The 15976-nt window shown below is 34.7% G+C and overlaps 2 protein-coding genes across 3 annotated transcripts in view; both read left to right on the top strand.

Annotated features, from left to right (window-relative positions):
• LOC137627898 (arginine kinase-like) overlaps nucleotides 1–15976 on the top strand; it is an 80471-nt gene that overhangs the window by 44970 nt on the left and 19525 nt on the right. The window contains exon 6 of one of the 2 annotated variants that reach the window (XM_068359341.1): nucleotides 9734–11437. In XM_068359341.1, the coding sequence (XP_068215442.1) occupies nucleotides 9734–11437 (1704 nt within the window). Of the gene's footprint in view, nucleotides 1–885; nucleotides 2448–9733; nucleotides 11438–15976 lie in introns of those variants that run through there. The other variant, XM_068359342.1, reaches the window with a different exon arrangement.
• Nucleotides 6804–8443, top strand: LOC137627559 (arginine kinase 1-like). Its single transcript, XM_068358648.1, has one exon. It carries the CDS (start codon nucleotides 6848–6850, stop codon nucleotides 7955–7957), a length of 1110 nt encoding a protein of 369 aa, XP_068214749.1. The 5' UTR covers nucleotides 6804–6847; the 3' UTR covers nucleotides 7958–8443.

Below are 15976 nucleotides of genomic sequence, written 5' to 3' on the forward strand. Positions count from 1 at the left end.
TTCACTGGATTATGATAGTTAGGTTATATGTCAATAGAAAGATAGAGGCTTAGTAGCAATATAAGCACTTTTTCGTTGTGATTCAGTTTTTCAACCCTACACACATGGATTAACTTTTGATTATTATTTAATCATAGATTTTAACCATAGTCAACAGCAAATACCAAAAAGCAACACTCCGAGTTGCTTAATTGTTTTACTTTATGAAACAAATTTACACTTAAAGGTTTCTATTGAACTCCTCTTGGGACAGCACTAGCATTAGAGGTACCGGTAGTTCAGAAAATCACTGATGTTTTACTCCTATTTTTAGGACATTTATATAAGCATTATGTGTCTGTGCTTGCATTATCCTGTAATAGATGTAACTTGTCAGATCAGTGTTGTAATGAGTTGTTCTAGTCTAGTGGATAAAGGAAGATGTCAGAAATGATGTTTCTGAATTTTCTAGGAAATCTTTGTCCACTTTTAGTGCCTTGTGCAATAGAAACCACTGCACTGCAATCCTGAGATTATTTGCTTTAATATAATGTGCATTATTGATTATCTTATAATTACCTGGTAGTAATTACTTTGTAAATGTCAGAAAAAGGAAATATTAATGCTAATTATTCAAATATAATTTTATGCAAGTTGTGAGTTCATCAATCTAGCCTCTTCCAAAAGAAGACCATAGATGAATTCAAAGTTAAAACACAAAATTATTTATACTTAATTAAAAAATCATTGTCATATATATAAACAAAACCCGTTATTGGATTAGAGTAGATTGTATGTAAAGCATGCATGTTGGTAGGCGTAATTCCAACAAACAAAAGTTTTATTTCGAAGATTTTCTTCAATTGTTACAATGACTTGGTACAAAATTTGAATCAATTTCTACAGCGCCGGGTGGAGAGGACGGAAATGAACTAACTGACGCGGATGCCAGTTTCTCCTTAGATGAAGAGTATGAGAAGTTCAGCAGTACAGATTCTTCTTCACTTTTAAAGAAATACTTGACACAAGAGATTTTTGACAGCATCAAAGATCGAACCACCTCTTTGGGTGCTACTCTCCATGATTGTATCAAATCAGGTCTTGCCAACCCAGACTCTCATATTGGTCTGTATGCTCCAGATGCTGAATCTTATGCATGTTTCAAAGAGTTATTTGATCCTGTAATTGATGAATACCATGGAGGGTTCGGCTCAGATGATACTCATCCCGAGGTTAACTTTGGAGACCCAAGTGCTCTTGGTGATTTGAACGAGTGGGGTGATTATGTTGTATCAACCAGAGTGCGTTGTGCTCGATCTGTTGAGGGTTATCCGTTTAATCCAATTCTGACAAATGATCAGTATATAGAATTGGAACAAAATATTGATGGTGCTCTGCAAACACTAGAGGATGACTTAGCTGGAAACTTCCGTTCATTAAGTGATATCAGTCCTGAGGAACAAGAAGAACTCTTAGAAAAGCACCTGCTCTTTAAACAAGGAGACAGATTTCTTGAAGCAGCTGGGGCCTGTAGGTTTTGGCCAGACGGCAGAGGTATATTTTTGAATGCAGACAACTCTCTAGTTATTTGGGTGAATGAAGAAGACCATTTACGAATTATATCGATGCAGGAGGGAGGCAACCTTAGTGAAGTCTACAGCAGATTTGTACGTGCTGTAACAGCGCTTGGTGACAAGCTTCCATTTAGTTCTTCAGAACATCTAGGCTTCTTGAGCTTTTGTCCTACCAATCTTGGTACAGGTATCAGAGCTTCAGTACACATTCGTCTACCTAAATTAGGTGAGGACATACAAACTCTGGAGGAAACTGCAAGTAAATATAATCTTCAAGTACGAGGTACATCAGGAGAGCATTCAGAAGCCAAAGATTATGTATTTGACATCTCCAATCGACGCCGATTAGGCATAACAGAGATTGAAGCCCTTCAGGAGATGTATGATGGAGTTAAGGAAATAATTCAGTTAGAGAAGAGCATGGAAGACAGCGGTGAAGAACACAGTAAGAGCTCCAATTACTAAATATGTTATGCATTTTTTAATAACACTTGGCACTGCATCCAGGCAATGATATAAAGACATTTTCCATACACCATTTTATATACATACTATGTAAATATACTTTCTCATAAACATATAATTTCTTTTAATCTGATAATGAAAGTTCTTGCCAAATTCTCTTTTCTTATGTATAAGAGTCCTCATTTGCAATGAATTTCCCTGTCAGACACATTTTCCCATGTTCTTCTCTTACTCAAATGCATCATTAATTACACAGCAGCCTTAGGACCCACGCACATTTTCTCAGTTGACGGTTGCTGCCAGGTTTCTTGGTGAGAAATGAAACTCATGTGTTTATATGGGTGACAGCAGAAAGCCCATTTTGAAACATGTGGTCAATTTCTCAGAATGAAACAGTGGCAGCCACCTTCCACTAAAAATTATCCCAGATTTACATTGGAATAGACAAATATTTTAACTTCCTCACATACACTAGCTATTCATCTGTAAAAAGCTGAAATACTGTAATGCGATATGCAATTTACGAGAAGTGGAGAGAGCAGCTAAACGTGATTTAGTTTTTAAATTTTAGAGGCTCTATTACATTCTAATTTAGTTTTGTGGTTCATGAATCATATTCTGTTTTCTAGAGTAAATATGAAAAACAGTTCAATGTAGCAATTTTCATTGGAGTGGTAATTTTGCTTCAAAGTAATTATTTTTCCATTACCTTGAGCAGGATCACTTCTGAATCCACCTTTTATCTTTTTCATGATCCATTATATTTTGTTTGTCTTAGAAAGTGTAAATGATTGAAAGTATTTCAAACAAAAACTAAGGAACAAGATTAACGTTATTGTCAAGTGATATGATCATTCATAAATCTTTCTTCACTATCTTGTCTGTCTATAGTTTTAGAAAAGCACAATCTTTGGTCACAACACCTTAGTGATAGTTTAGACTTCTTATTTTAGAATAATTGAATAGATAAATGTTATTAGTCCTACTTATGCTTTAGATGTAGCAGTGTAATGTAAAATGGATTTTACAGATATTGCAGATTTTAGTTATGCCTTGTATAGATATGAGCATTGCATTGCATCATCTTTGGTTATTGACTGTTATGTAGTATTCATTTTTCCAAACTTTTGGTTTAGCATATTTTACGGAAGAAATATAATTGATAGGTACTCTTTTCACAGGTAGGAAATACAGAATATTTAATGTTATAAATTTTTTATTTGGGGGTATGAAATCACCTATGGAACTTAGCAGAATTCAAATGATACACACTTTGAAAACAAAATTCATTAAACAAGAAACGTGGCACATAGCAACCGAATAACATATTAAGTTTTTTAAACTGTATGTACAGTAACTTAAATCTTGTTGATATACTGCATGAATGAAGGGGAAGGCATCGTGCATTTGAACTATAAAATTTACCAACTTTGATTATAACTTGACTGTAAAAAAGTCCATCAACTTTTACATTCCCAGATGAAGTGGAGGGAAGTGAACAAGACTCAGCTGTTCCTCTGTCTCTTGAAGAAGAGTATGAAAAGTTTGTCAACACAGATTCTTCTTCACTTTTGAAGAAACACCTGACACAGGAGATTTTTGACAGTATCAAAGACCGTACTACATCTTTAGGCGCTACATTGCATGATTGTATCAAATCAGGTCTTGCTAACCCAGACTCTGGCATTGGAATTTATGCTCCGGATGTTGAATCCTATGCATGTTTCAAAGAGCTATTTGATCCTGTAATTAATGAATACCATAGAGGATTCGGCCCAGATGACACTCATCCCGAGGTGAATTTTGGAGATCCCAGTGCTCTTGGTGATTTGAATGAGTGGGGTGATTATGTTGTATCAACCAGAGTGCGTTGTGCTCGATCTGTTGAGGGTTATCCTTTTAACCCTCTTCTGACAAATGAACAATATACTGAACTGGAACTAAATATCAGCGATTCCCTTCAAACACTGGAAGAAGATTTAGCGGGTCAATATCGTTCATTAAGTGATATCAGTCCTGAGGAACAAGAAGAACTCTTAGATAAGCACCTTCTCTTTAAACAAGGAGACAGATTTTTGGAAGCAGCTGGGGCCTTTCAATATTGGCCAGATGGTAGAGGAATATTCTTGAATGCAGACAATACATTAGTTATATGGGTAAATGAAGAAGACCATTTACGAATTATATCAATGCAGGAGGGAGGTAATCTTGGTGTAGTTTACAGCAGATTTGTCCGTGCAGTGACAGCTCTCAGTGAAAAGCTTCCATTTAGCTACTCACAACATTTGGGATTCTTGAGTTTTTGTCCTACCAATCTTGGTACAGGTATCAGAGCTTCAGTACACATTCGTCTACCTAAATTAGGAAGGAACGTTCAAACTTTGGAGGAAACAGCAAATAAATATAGTCTTCAAGTACGAGGTACATCAGGAGAGCATTCAGAAGCCAAGGATTATGTATTTGACATCTCCAATCGACGTCGATTAGGCATATCAGAGATTGAAGCCCTTCAGGAGATGTATGATGGTGTGAAGGAAATAATTCAGTTGGAAAACGACATGGAGATTGACGAGTCCAGTAGTCGTAAGGGTTCCAATCATTTGCTATATTCACCTTTATGTATGAATGTATAATTTTCACAGAACAGTAATTAGTAGTGCATCAACCATTAATTTCTAATCATCATTAGAAGCATCCCTTAAATCAATATCTGCTTTGTGGCACTAATGAAGCATGAATAATTTTTACTGAGATAATTTTTAGGCTAATTAATTTTAAGTTAAAATAGAACGTTATATGAACTAGTATTCTTATAAATATAGTACAAATAAAGCAGAATTGTAAATTACTGAATAAAGATAATTTTGTACTACGCATGTAGTGACTCCTTTTCTCGTAGTTTTTCCTGTCTCTCACTACCTTATAGTTGTTATACCTTACTATGCCTTACTAGTGGGACTGTAAGAGCTAGACATCTAGATTTTATAGATTTCTTTAGAGGGTTGCCTTAATTCAGGGCTTCTTCGTTATGCATGCCATGAATGTCATATGTAGGATATTTGAAAGCATATTGTTCTGTCGCTGAAGATGTTACCTACCACATAGCAAAAAACTCACTAAAAATGACCCCATATATTTTTTCTACTCCCTTTTGTATCGGTGGTTTATGATGACCCCTAGTTCTAATATTTAACCTGTTTTTTTCTGCCTGCCTGTTAAGGTTAGACTTCTTACCTAAGCTATAACATATGAACGGTTGTTGTTGAAGACTGCCTGGCCCTTGTAGCCAAGCACGGGCTATTGCAATTTTGCAGCTCATAGAACTTATGAACTAAACGAAGTAGCAACATCTTATTGGGCAACCATACTTCCCTACTGAAGCTGATATGCAGAATGAGGTTGCACTAGCATTCAGAACTCAAAGTTCAAATTAAAATGTGCCTTATGTGGGGGTGTTGTGTTATACTAACACATCTTGTTTTCTTGAGTTCTAATTCCACTTGTTACTCATTATCTATTGCCACACTTTTTTGTGGTAGATAATATGAAGAAAGATATTTCTTTCTGAGATAGTATCTTCTAGGAAACCTACTTTATGCTTCAATATTAACTATTGTTTTAGTTAATCCAGGTTAATTTTAATACTCCATGCTCCCTTACTAAGCTTTCATCTAACTAGAATCTGTTTAGTTTTAACTATTGGCTTTTTCAAAGTACAGTACCATCCTTTTCACTTTAATCGGCTGATCTACAAGGAATATCATGACTGTAGTTTGAAGACTTAAATAGTATGTGGTTCCACAATGGAGATTTTGTTGATAGGTGCACTTATTATGAACAGCAAAGGTTGGCAAGTAACTAACAAAAGAATTACTTGAGGATGGATTCCCTTTCTTTGAGCCATGAACCACCTCTTTGACTTTTGATGTCACCATGCTCCTTTGTCTAACTTTCTCAATTATCTAAACTGGTTGAAGAAAAGCTTATGACTTCACATACATAATACTGGTTTGAAAATACAGTTACCATCTGTACTTCATCCAGTAGAGTAGTGCAATTCAAATGCTTAAGTTTATGCACGATATTAAAAAACTGCATAAGTGTTTTATGCACAACACTGAAAACATTTTCATGTTGTACAAGTCACATAAAATTACAGAGGATGTAACAGATTCCTTATTGGATACAGTTTGTTATATCTTCAGTTCAGTACTCCTGGCAACCTAGGTAGTTTGCTTCTGTACCGCTTGTTCCAGTCACTTTAGTATAGATACAACATGAGTAAATCTCTTCACTGCCTAGTAGCTTTTCGGGAGCCTTGATTACAAATACCAGTAAAAACCTTAGTTGCAAATGTAAAAGAATTAGTAATAGTGACATGATGAAAGTTCACATTGTTATTTCAATTTGTATTTACAGAGTCTACAATACTTTATATGCATGTATATTATGATGAAGATATTTTGGTTATTCAGCCTTTATAGTTGATGTTTAGAGTAAATTTAGGTCTTTCTTGGTTGAACTCCTGTAATTTACAACTTTAAATGTGGTGTATAAAAAAACTATTTTAGAAGTACTATTTATGAATTTCAACTTTTTTTTGTATAATATTTTCAGTTTTACTTTTCACTTTTACTAATAATAACTGGCGTCTTTTTTTATAATCTCAGTCATAATATAATTTGTACTCATTTCATCTTTATTTATTTACTGTGAATCAATGGGTCTTGAAATTTGGACATTCATTGCGGTATTTCGATTTTTTTTTATTTTCATAATGAAAATATCCACCAGCTTTCGGTACATACTACGGCAGTGAGGAAGATGGAATGGAACCAATTGACCCAGCATTCATGGCTCTCCTTGATGAAGAGTATGAGAAATTTAAGGTTACAGACTCACACTCGCTACTGAAAAAACATCTGACACAGGAGGTTTTCGACAAAATCAAGCATCGCGTTACGGCTGAGGGGGCCACGCTCCACGACTGCATTAAATCTGGTCTTGCAAACCCAGACTCCAACATTGGCTTGTATGCTGCTGATGCAGAATCATACATTCTTTTCCAAGAACTCTTCGATCCTGTTATTGATGAATATCATGGAGGATTTGAACCAAGTCAGTTCCATCCGATTAGTGACTTTGGTGACCCCATTGATCTTGGTGACTTGAACGAATTGGGAAATTATGTTTTATCAACCAGAGTTCGCTGTGCTCGATCCATCGAAGGTTATCCCTTTAACCCTCTGCTTTCAAGTGAAATGTATGCAGAGCTTGAACAGGATGTTGGCTATGCCTTAGAAGATCTTGAGGGTGATTTATCTGGCAAATATCGTTCACTGAAAGATATTAGTTCAGAGGAACAAGAGGAACTCTTAGAAAAACACTTACTCTTCAAACAAGGAGACAGATTTTTAGAAGCTGCTGGAGCTAGTCGGTTTTGGCCAGAGGGAAGAGGTATCTTCTTGAATGAAAACAACACCTTAGTGGTCTGGGTGAATGAAGAAGATCACATGCGAATAATATCAATGCAGGAAGGTGGAAATATTGGCGAAGTTTATGAAAGATTTGTACGCGCAGTGACAATTCTAGGCGAAAGGCTTCCATTTAGCTCTTCAGAACGACTGGGTTTCTTGAGCTTTTGTCCTACAAATCTTGGCACAGCCATTAGAGCGTCTGTACATATACGTCTTCCTTTATTAGGGGAAGACAGACAAACTCTAGAAGAAACAGCAGCCAAATTTAACTTGCAAGTTCGTGGCACATCTGGGGAGCATTCAGAGGCAGAGGATTATGTTTTTGATATCTCCAATCGTCGTCGATTGGGACTGACAGAGATGGAAGCTCTCAAGGAAATGTATGATGGCATAAGGGAAATTATACAGTTAGAGATTGATATGGAGGAAGGCAACAGTCAGTGCCGTAAGAAATCTTATTAAATTTAGCAAGAAATTTCACACATCACACTTCACTCTTCTCATGTGTAAAACGTGAAAGTAGCACAGTTGCCATGCATTAATGAAGTGTATGGAAACTGTGAAAAGGAATATTTATTGCCTGTAAAAATTACAGAAGCATGGATGATGTTAGCAAAATAATTAGTGAATAAACTTCAGCTAAAATGTAGTAGTAGTGGAGTGCAAACAGCAATTTAGCCTTAACAAATTTGCATAAAAATATTTATATTACTTAAAAGTTGCAACAAGTTTTAATAAGTGTACCTAAACAATGCATGTTAAAATCAACTTAGGCCTTGTCGTTCCAGCACATGGAAATGAAGTATGGAATCTATTCTGTAGTAGTTGTTACACGTCATAAGCGTATGATTTAGTTCGATTTCACTAATCACCTGGGATAACTATTTTATTCGCTTGTGTCTTATGGGGTCATGTATGCAAAGAAAAATAGACTTTTTCGTTTTTAGCTAATTTAATCATCTAGTAGACACCAGATGAAAACCAGGAAATACTGTAGGTAGTACAACCCTTTACCTTGAGGCTGAATCCTAGAATCTGTTCTGTAGTAGTTGTTACACGTCATAATTAAGTTCGATTTCACTAGTCACCTGGGATAACTATTTTATTCGCTTGTCTTATGGGGTCATGTATGCAAAGAAAAATAGACTTTTTCGTTTTTAGCTAATTTAAACATCTAGTAGACACCAGATGAAAACCAGGAAATACTGTAGGTAGTACAACCCTTTATCTTGAGGCTGAATCCTAATTTGTCTTGGTCAAAATAGGGTGAAGCCATCCCTTGTCTACACGATTTCTCCTCTTTATACTATAAACATGAATTGGAATTAGTTTTATCTAGTTTTAAAGTCTTTACTTTTCATTATTTCTTGTATTGCTTGAATTCAAGTACAGTGAATATGAACATAATTCTTACATTGTAAGTGAAACTAATATTTTGCTTTAGTATTTTTTCATTTATAGTCTCCCCAATTGTAGATTATAAATTGCAAGAGACTTTAGAGGCTAATAAACATTTAAGGAGACTTTGTAAATGGGGTGTAAAAATTCATTCATTATGCAATTTCAGTCCTTAACCCTCACCATACCATACATTTGAAGGATCACTTGTGTAAAAAGTAAAAATTTAAAGCTGCTCTTGAAAAGTGCATAACATTTTTTTTTACTTGAATGAGTATCCATTTACTTCAATTATCATTTATAGTAAGCAATGTATCTGGAATGTCGCACAATGTCTAAAACATTACAAGGCTTACATATGTTACACAGAACATTTGAAAGGTCTAATTTCAACAATCAAGTTTGCACAATGCACAGTAGTTCTCGTATATTCATCAGATTGCACTTTGCAATTCACTCATTCATGTATGCTTATGTTGGCATTGTAAACAATGATTATCTGTGCATCTCATGTCTTAAGTACCTGTAATATGTTACAATAGCATGACATTCTAATCTTCGGTGAAATGGGAAGTTATGAACATATGTGGGTGTAAGATATATGGTGTAATATATTAGTAACACAGATTATGGTATTACGGCATTTTATCATATTGAATACCAATCATATCAAAATTTGCATGTTAATTTCAGCATTAAGAATTTGTAGTATCAAAAATTTTACTAAATTTAAACTTTAGTCATACTGAAAATATGAAAATTGGTCTAGTACTTAGTGTACTTTATATTATTAGGTTCAATAGGTCTAATCATTCACAGTACAAAAATCCTTCTACGTAGGTGATGAAGATGATGCCGCAGCGCAAGTAGACCCTGCTACCCTGATCCTTCTTGGGGAAGAAAATGAGGCAGCAGAGGAAGTAGACCCTGCTGAACCAAGCAATCCTGAGGAAGAAAATGAGGCAGCAGAGGAAGTAGACCCTGCTGAACCAAGCAATCCTGAGGAAGAAAATGAGGCAGCAGAGGAAGTAGACCCTGCTGAACCAAGCAATCCTGAGGAAGAAAATGAGGCACCAGAGCCAGAAGATCCTGCTGAACCAAGCAATCCTGAGGAAGAAAATGAGGCAGCAGAGGAAGTAGACCCTGCTGAACCAAGCAATCCTGAGGAAGAAAATGAGGCGGCAGAGCAAGAAGATCCTGCTGAACCAGACAATCCTGAGGAAGAAAATGAGGCAGCAGAGGAAGTAGACCCTGCTGAACCAAGCAATCCTGAGGAAGAAAATGAGGCAGCAGAGGAAGTAGACCCTGCTGAACCAAGCAATCCTGAGGAAGAAAATGAGGTGGCAGAGCAAGAAGATCCTGCTGAACCAGACAATCCTGAGGAAGAAAATGAGGCAGCAGAGGAAGTAGACCCTGCTGAACCAAGCAATCCTGAGGAAGAAAACGAGGCAGCAGAGCAAGCAGACCCTGCTGAACCAAGCAATCTTCAGGAAGAATATGAGAAATTCAAGGATGTAGAGTCCAACTCACTCTTGAAGAAATACTTGACACAAGAGGTTTTCGACAGTATTAAAGATCGTGTTACTTCCAAAGGAGCTACTCTTCTTGATTGCATCAAATCGGGTCTTGCCAACCCTGACTCCCATATTGGTCTGTATGCCCCAGATGCTGAGTCATACGCTGAGTTCCGTGAACTATTTGATCCTGTTATTGATGAATATCATGGAGGATTTGGTCCAGAAGATACACATCCCGTAGCTAATTTTGGGGACCCCAGTGATCTAGGTGATTTGAATGAATTAGGAGATTATGTTTTATCTACAAGGGTTCGTTGTGCTCGATCCATTGAAGGGTTTCCATTTAACCCTCTTCTTACGAGTGATCAGTACACAGAACTCGAGCAAAATGTAGGGGACACCTTGGCAACACTAGAAGATGATCTGGCAGGTAATTATCGTTCCCTTAAAGATATTTCTCCAGAGGAACAAGAGGACCTCTTAGAAAAACACTTACTCTTCAAACAAGGCGACAGATTTTTAGAAGCTGCTGGAGCTAGTCGGTTTTGGCCAGAGGGAAGAGGTATCTTCTTGAATGAAAACAACACCTTAGTGGTCTGGGTGAATGAAGAAGATCACATGCGAATAATATCAATGCAGGAAGGTGGTAATATTGGCGAAGTTTATGAAAGATTTGTACGCGCAGTGACAGCTCTTGGCGAAAGGCTTCCATTTAGCTCTTCAGAACATTTAGGTTTCTTGAGCTTTTGTCCTACAAATCTTGGCACAGCTATTAGAGCTTCTGTACATATACGTCTTCCTTTGTTAGGGGAAGACAGACAAACTCTGGAAGAAACAGCAGCCAAATTTAACTTGCAAGTTCGTGGCACATCTGGAGAGCATTCAGAGGCAAAGGATTATGTATTTGATATTTCAAATCGTCGTCGATTGGGCATCACTGAAATTGAAGCTCTTCAGGAGATGTATGACGGTGTGATGGAAATCATTCGTTTGGAAAGAAGTTTGGAGGAAAATGGCAGCGAAAGTCGTAAGGGCTCAGCTTAATAATTATACTCACCAAAATCTTGCAAATACAAATAAATTATTCCAATGCATTATCCTAATGAAAATTATCTTGCACTTGACACTCTTCACTACATACATGCATTGATCAGGTAATCCCCAGAATTACAATATATTATAAAGTATATCAATGGATGACATGAGGCAAAGTGAATTGCATTGACTGCCTTTAAACTGCTCTGGTTATCAGATTCTCAGACAATACTGTACAATGCACCTAAGCTGACTTGTGAGGAATATTACTCAGACACCACTGTACAATACACTCAAGCTGACGTATGAGGAATATTACTCAGACACTACTGTACAATACACCTAAGTAGATGTGTGAGGTATATTACTTACAATGACTGTATTCATGACAATTACTTTCCTTTCATTTTGAAAAATATTGATATTGTCATTTGTAAAGACAGTTCCTCATACTACTAACATTTACTCAATTGTGAGTTGCATGAGCTAAGGAGACTAGAAAACCTAACCTAACCTCTTGAAAATGAACCTAACCAAATACTAAGCATGTCACACAAGCATTTTAAGACTGAAACCTAGCCATTTCAAATCTATCCCCCAAGAAATCACTCTTGCCCACTTTTCATTCTTCATAGTTCCTGACTTGAGATCCATCGTGCTACCACCTAGCTCTCGTATTGTTTACCCTAAAATATGACATGACTTGCACTTCCTACAAGCAAATGATATAATTGAAGAACTAGAACTTATAACAAGTTAAAAAATACACTTATAATGATGTAAAGATCTCTTATGTAACCAAACTTTTTATATCTTTCGAAATACAGTAGACACTTGCTGAACATTGTGTTAATTTAAACTTTTTTTGGTGTAGGTTGTTTGAGAAAGTATTTTATCTTCAGGTTAAATGATATATTCAGTGATACTGAATATTTATCTTCATAATTCTAACATTTTAAAGTCACTAATAATTCGTTTTATTCAGTGGCTTAATAAAACACTCTTGTACCCTATGGATTGTTAATCCAGACTCTATATCTTTACCATCTCAGGTCATCACAGTTAAGTAGACTGGTGATCTGTAAGTGTAAAATTGGGTTTTTCAGGTGCAATGAGGATTAACGACCAGTTGTTTGATATCTAAAGTTAAAAAGTTAAAGTTGCGGGTTTTAGGTCTCCACTCAGACGATGTACATCATTCTGCTCGGGCGCCCATAAGCCAGCAGGGACTATCACTAGCCCCCTCTAACTCCTCCCCCCCCCCCCAGGCGCCACCCTGGGAAGTACCCCCCTGTAGAAGGTCTCACATATCCAAGTCCTGACGGGGACGCCAACTCGGGACCTCTGAAACAGAAGCCCGCGACGCTACCAACCTAGCATTCCTGATTAACTATGGGTTTCTATTCTTATAGCAACACTCGAGATAAACGAGGGATTTTATTATCGTTACATTGGTCACTTGTAACAACTTTGCGGATTCTCGGTTTTTCAATAGGTCAAAAACCGTAATATTTCACTGCCTTTGGGTATAAGCTCTTTAATGGCGAGTCCTTTTACGATGGTATTCTCATGAGCATAATAGCTGGACTATATACATGTACTTTACTTCGTGTTTGAACTTAGTGATCTGTGCTTGAAAACTTAGTATTTAGGAACGCAGAGACGAGCATTTTCTAGTGAAAGCATTTGAGAAAACGTCATGTTTTGTGTGCTTTTCTTGCTAGAATTTGTTTGCGGAAATATTTTCATATATTGTATCGGTGTAATTCATATTTTGATAAAATGTAAATTGTATGCAGTATACTTAGATTTAAAATATTCCTGGTAGAACCAGTGTATCATATCAAATATATTCATGAGTACAAATTGGAACATTAAATTAGATTTGCCCAAACCTAATTTTTCATTGAAAATTTTCCTTAAACTTTTAGACATAATTAAAAACGAGGTAAAAAAAGATTGTCATGCAACTACAAAGAAATTGGTTGTATATTTTTTACATAAGGAATCTTTTTTAACAATATTTTTTACATAAGGAGTCTTTTTCTAACATTATTTTTTACTTTAGGAATCTTTTTTAACAATATTTTTTTTATAAAAGGAATCTTTTTTTTTAATAATAAAAAGACAATTGCCTGAATAAAGATGTGGTATTGCTTAGGAAATATTGTAAATTTGTTTCATAGGTACATTGGTAATGGTATTATTTGTGTTGATGATTATGCTTTTTAAAGAACATTTTAAACCAGTTTTTAATATATTTATCCTTCCCTATATAGACATACATTCGTATATATATATATATATATATATATATATATATATATATATATATATATTGTAGTATATATATGTATATATATGTATGTATATATATATATATATATATATATATATATATATATATATATATATATATATGTATATATATGTATATATGTATATATATATATATATATTTATATATATATATATGTATACATAATCATATATATATATATATGTGTGTGTGTGTGTGTGTGTGTATGTATGTATGTGTATATATATGTATGTATATATATGTATATATAATCATATATATATATATATATATATATATATATATATATATATATACTGTATATATATATATATATACAGTATATATATATATATATATATATATATATATATATGTATATATATATATATATATGTATATATATATATATATATATATATATATATATATATATATATATATATATATATATGTCTTTAGTGTTTTTGAAACTACGAAAAAAAATATTCATTGACCTAGGAAAAAGTAATAGTGAAGATAATTACATTTTTTCCAATATATGAGCATAATTATCAACACAACATAACTAAAACCACGAAGAGTTTGTTCTGAAAAGTCATAGTGAGGGAAAATGGAAAAGGTACAGCTGCTGTCCTGAATAATGAATGAATAATGTACATATTATTAAAAGATCTCATCCACAAAGCTTTTTTTGGCATCCATAATCAAATCACCCAGGTTTTGAAAATATCAAGTAAGTGTTGGTTTATTTTTACAGTTGCTGTGGTTCAATCTGGAGTTTGAAATAGCACGGAGATGCGCTTGCGTGCACTCAAAACAAGTTTGCGTGCACTCACAACAAATTTGCGTGTATTCAAAGCAAATTTGCGTGCACTCAAAACAAATTTGCGTGCACTCAAAACAAATTTGCGGGCACTCAAAACAAGTTTGCGTGCACTCAAATAACTTGTATTTAAACATTTTTTGTTTAGGAAAACGCGTGCACTGATTAATTGTAATATAGCTTGCGTGTGATAATTTAAAATTCGGTGCATTCTTAACAAGGACCAGAGTGTACTTTACACCAATTTTGAAAAATACTGGGACATTTCGTCTGAAAGAGCATGGAAACTTTCTGAAACAAGTTTCATAACCTCCTAAACTAGTTTCATAATTTTTCAAACCATTTGAAACTAGTTTCGTACTTTCTGGAAAAATTTTTTTTATTGAGTTACTCAATTTTGATGTTCTTTTCGAATTGTTTGAAACTAGTTTCGTAATTTTTTTAACTTTGTTCATTGTTCAAAGATATTTGAAACTAGTTTCATAATATTTTTTAAAAATTTTATTGTTCCAGTATATTTTTTCGTTGGTTTTTTGTTTTATGACTTACATTTTCTATCTCCATTTTTTAAGTTTTCTTCGAATTGTTTAAAACTAGTTTCGTAATTTTTTCAAAAATTTTCATTGTTCAAAGGTATTTGGAACTAGTTTCGTAATCTAAACCTTTTTCATTGTTTCAAGAATTTTGCAACTAGTTTTGTAATTTTTTTTCAACATTTTTCATTATTCCAAGAAATTCGAAACCAGTTTCGTAATTTTTTTCAACAATTTTCATAGTTCAAAGATATTTTTAACTAGTTTCGTACTTGAAACCATTTTTCGTTGAAAAATATGTCTTAACATTTGTTTGACCTGTAAACTATAGTCCATTTCTTTCAGCGATGCAGATTTGTACCGACTCGCAGCGGTGCCCTTTTAGCTCGGAAAAGTTTCCCGATCACTGATTGGTTAGAGTTATCTCGTCCAACCAATCAGGTGACAGGAAACTTTTCCGAGCTAAAAGGGCACCGCTGCGAGTCGGTGCAAATATGCCTCGCTAAAAGAAATGGACTATAGTGAAGTCTTTCTTAAGCAAATTTTACATGTTGCACATTATCTGAATACAAGTTTCTCTCAACATTGTTCAACCTGAAAGTACTTAAAAAGGGACATGAAACAAGTTTCATAAATCTCGTAAATCCTAAAAACGAGTTAAAATGCGTTTCAGAAAATCGAATTGTAAATGCATGGATGGGAAAAAGAGATTGCGTGTGTGCATTTTGCAAATTAGCACCGGATTCTTTTGGCACAAGAATTTGATGTTTTTATTCTACCTCTGATGAAAGGCTTCAGATTATATTCAGTTAAATTTGTATATAAAAATATCCATCTGGTTTTCAAGACTTGAAAGTAATTGTAAATGCAATC

The sequence above is a fragment of the Palaemon carinicauda genome, chromosome 35 (genome assembly GCF_036898095.1).
Source record: "Palaemon carinicauda isolate YSFRI2023 chromosome 35, ASM3689809v2, whole genome shotgun sequence".
Lineage (NCBI taxonomy): Eukaryota > Metazoa > Arthropoda > Malacostraca > Decapoda > Palaemonidae > Palaemon > Palaemon carinicauda.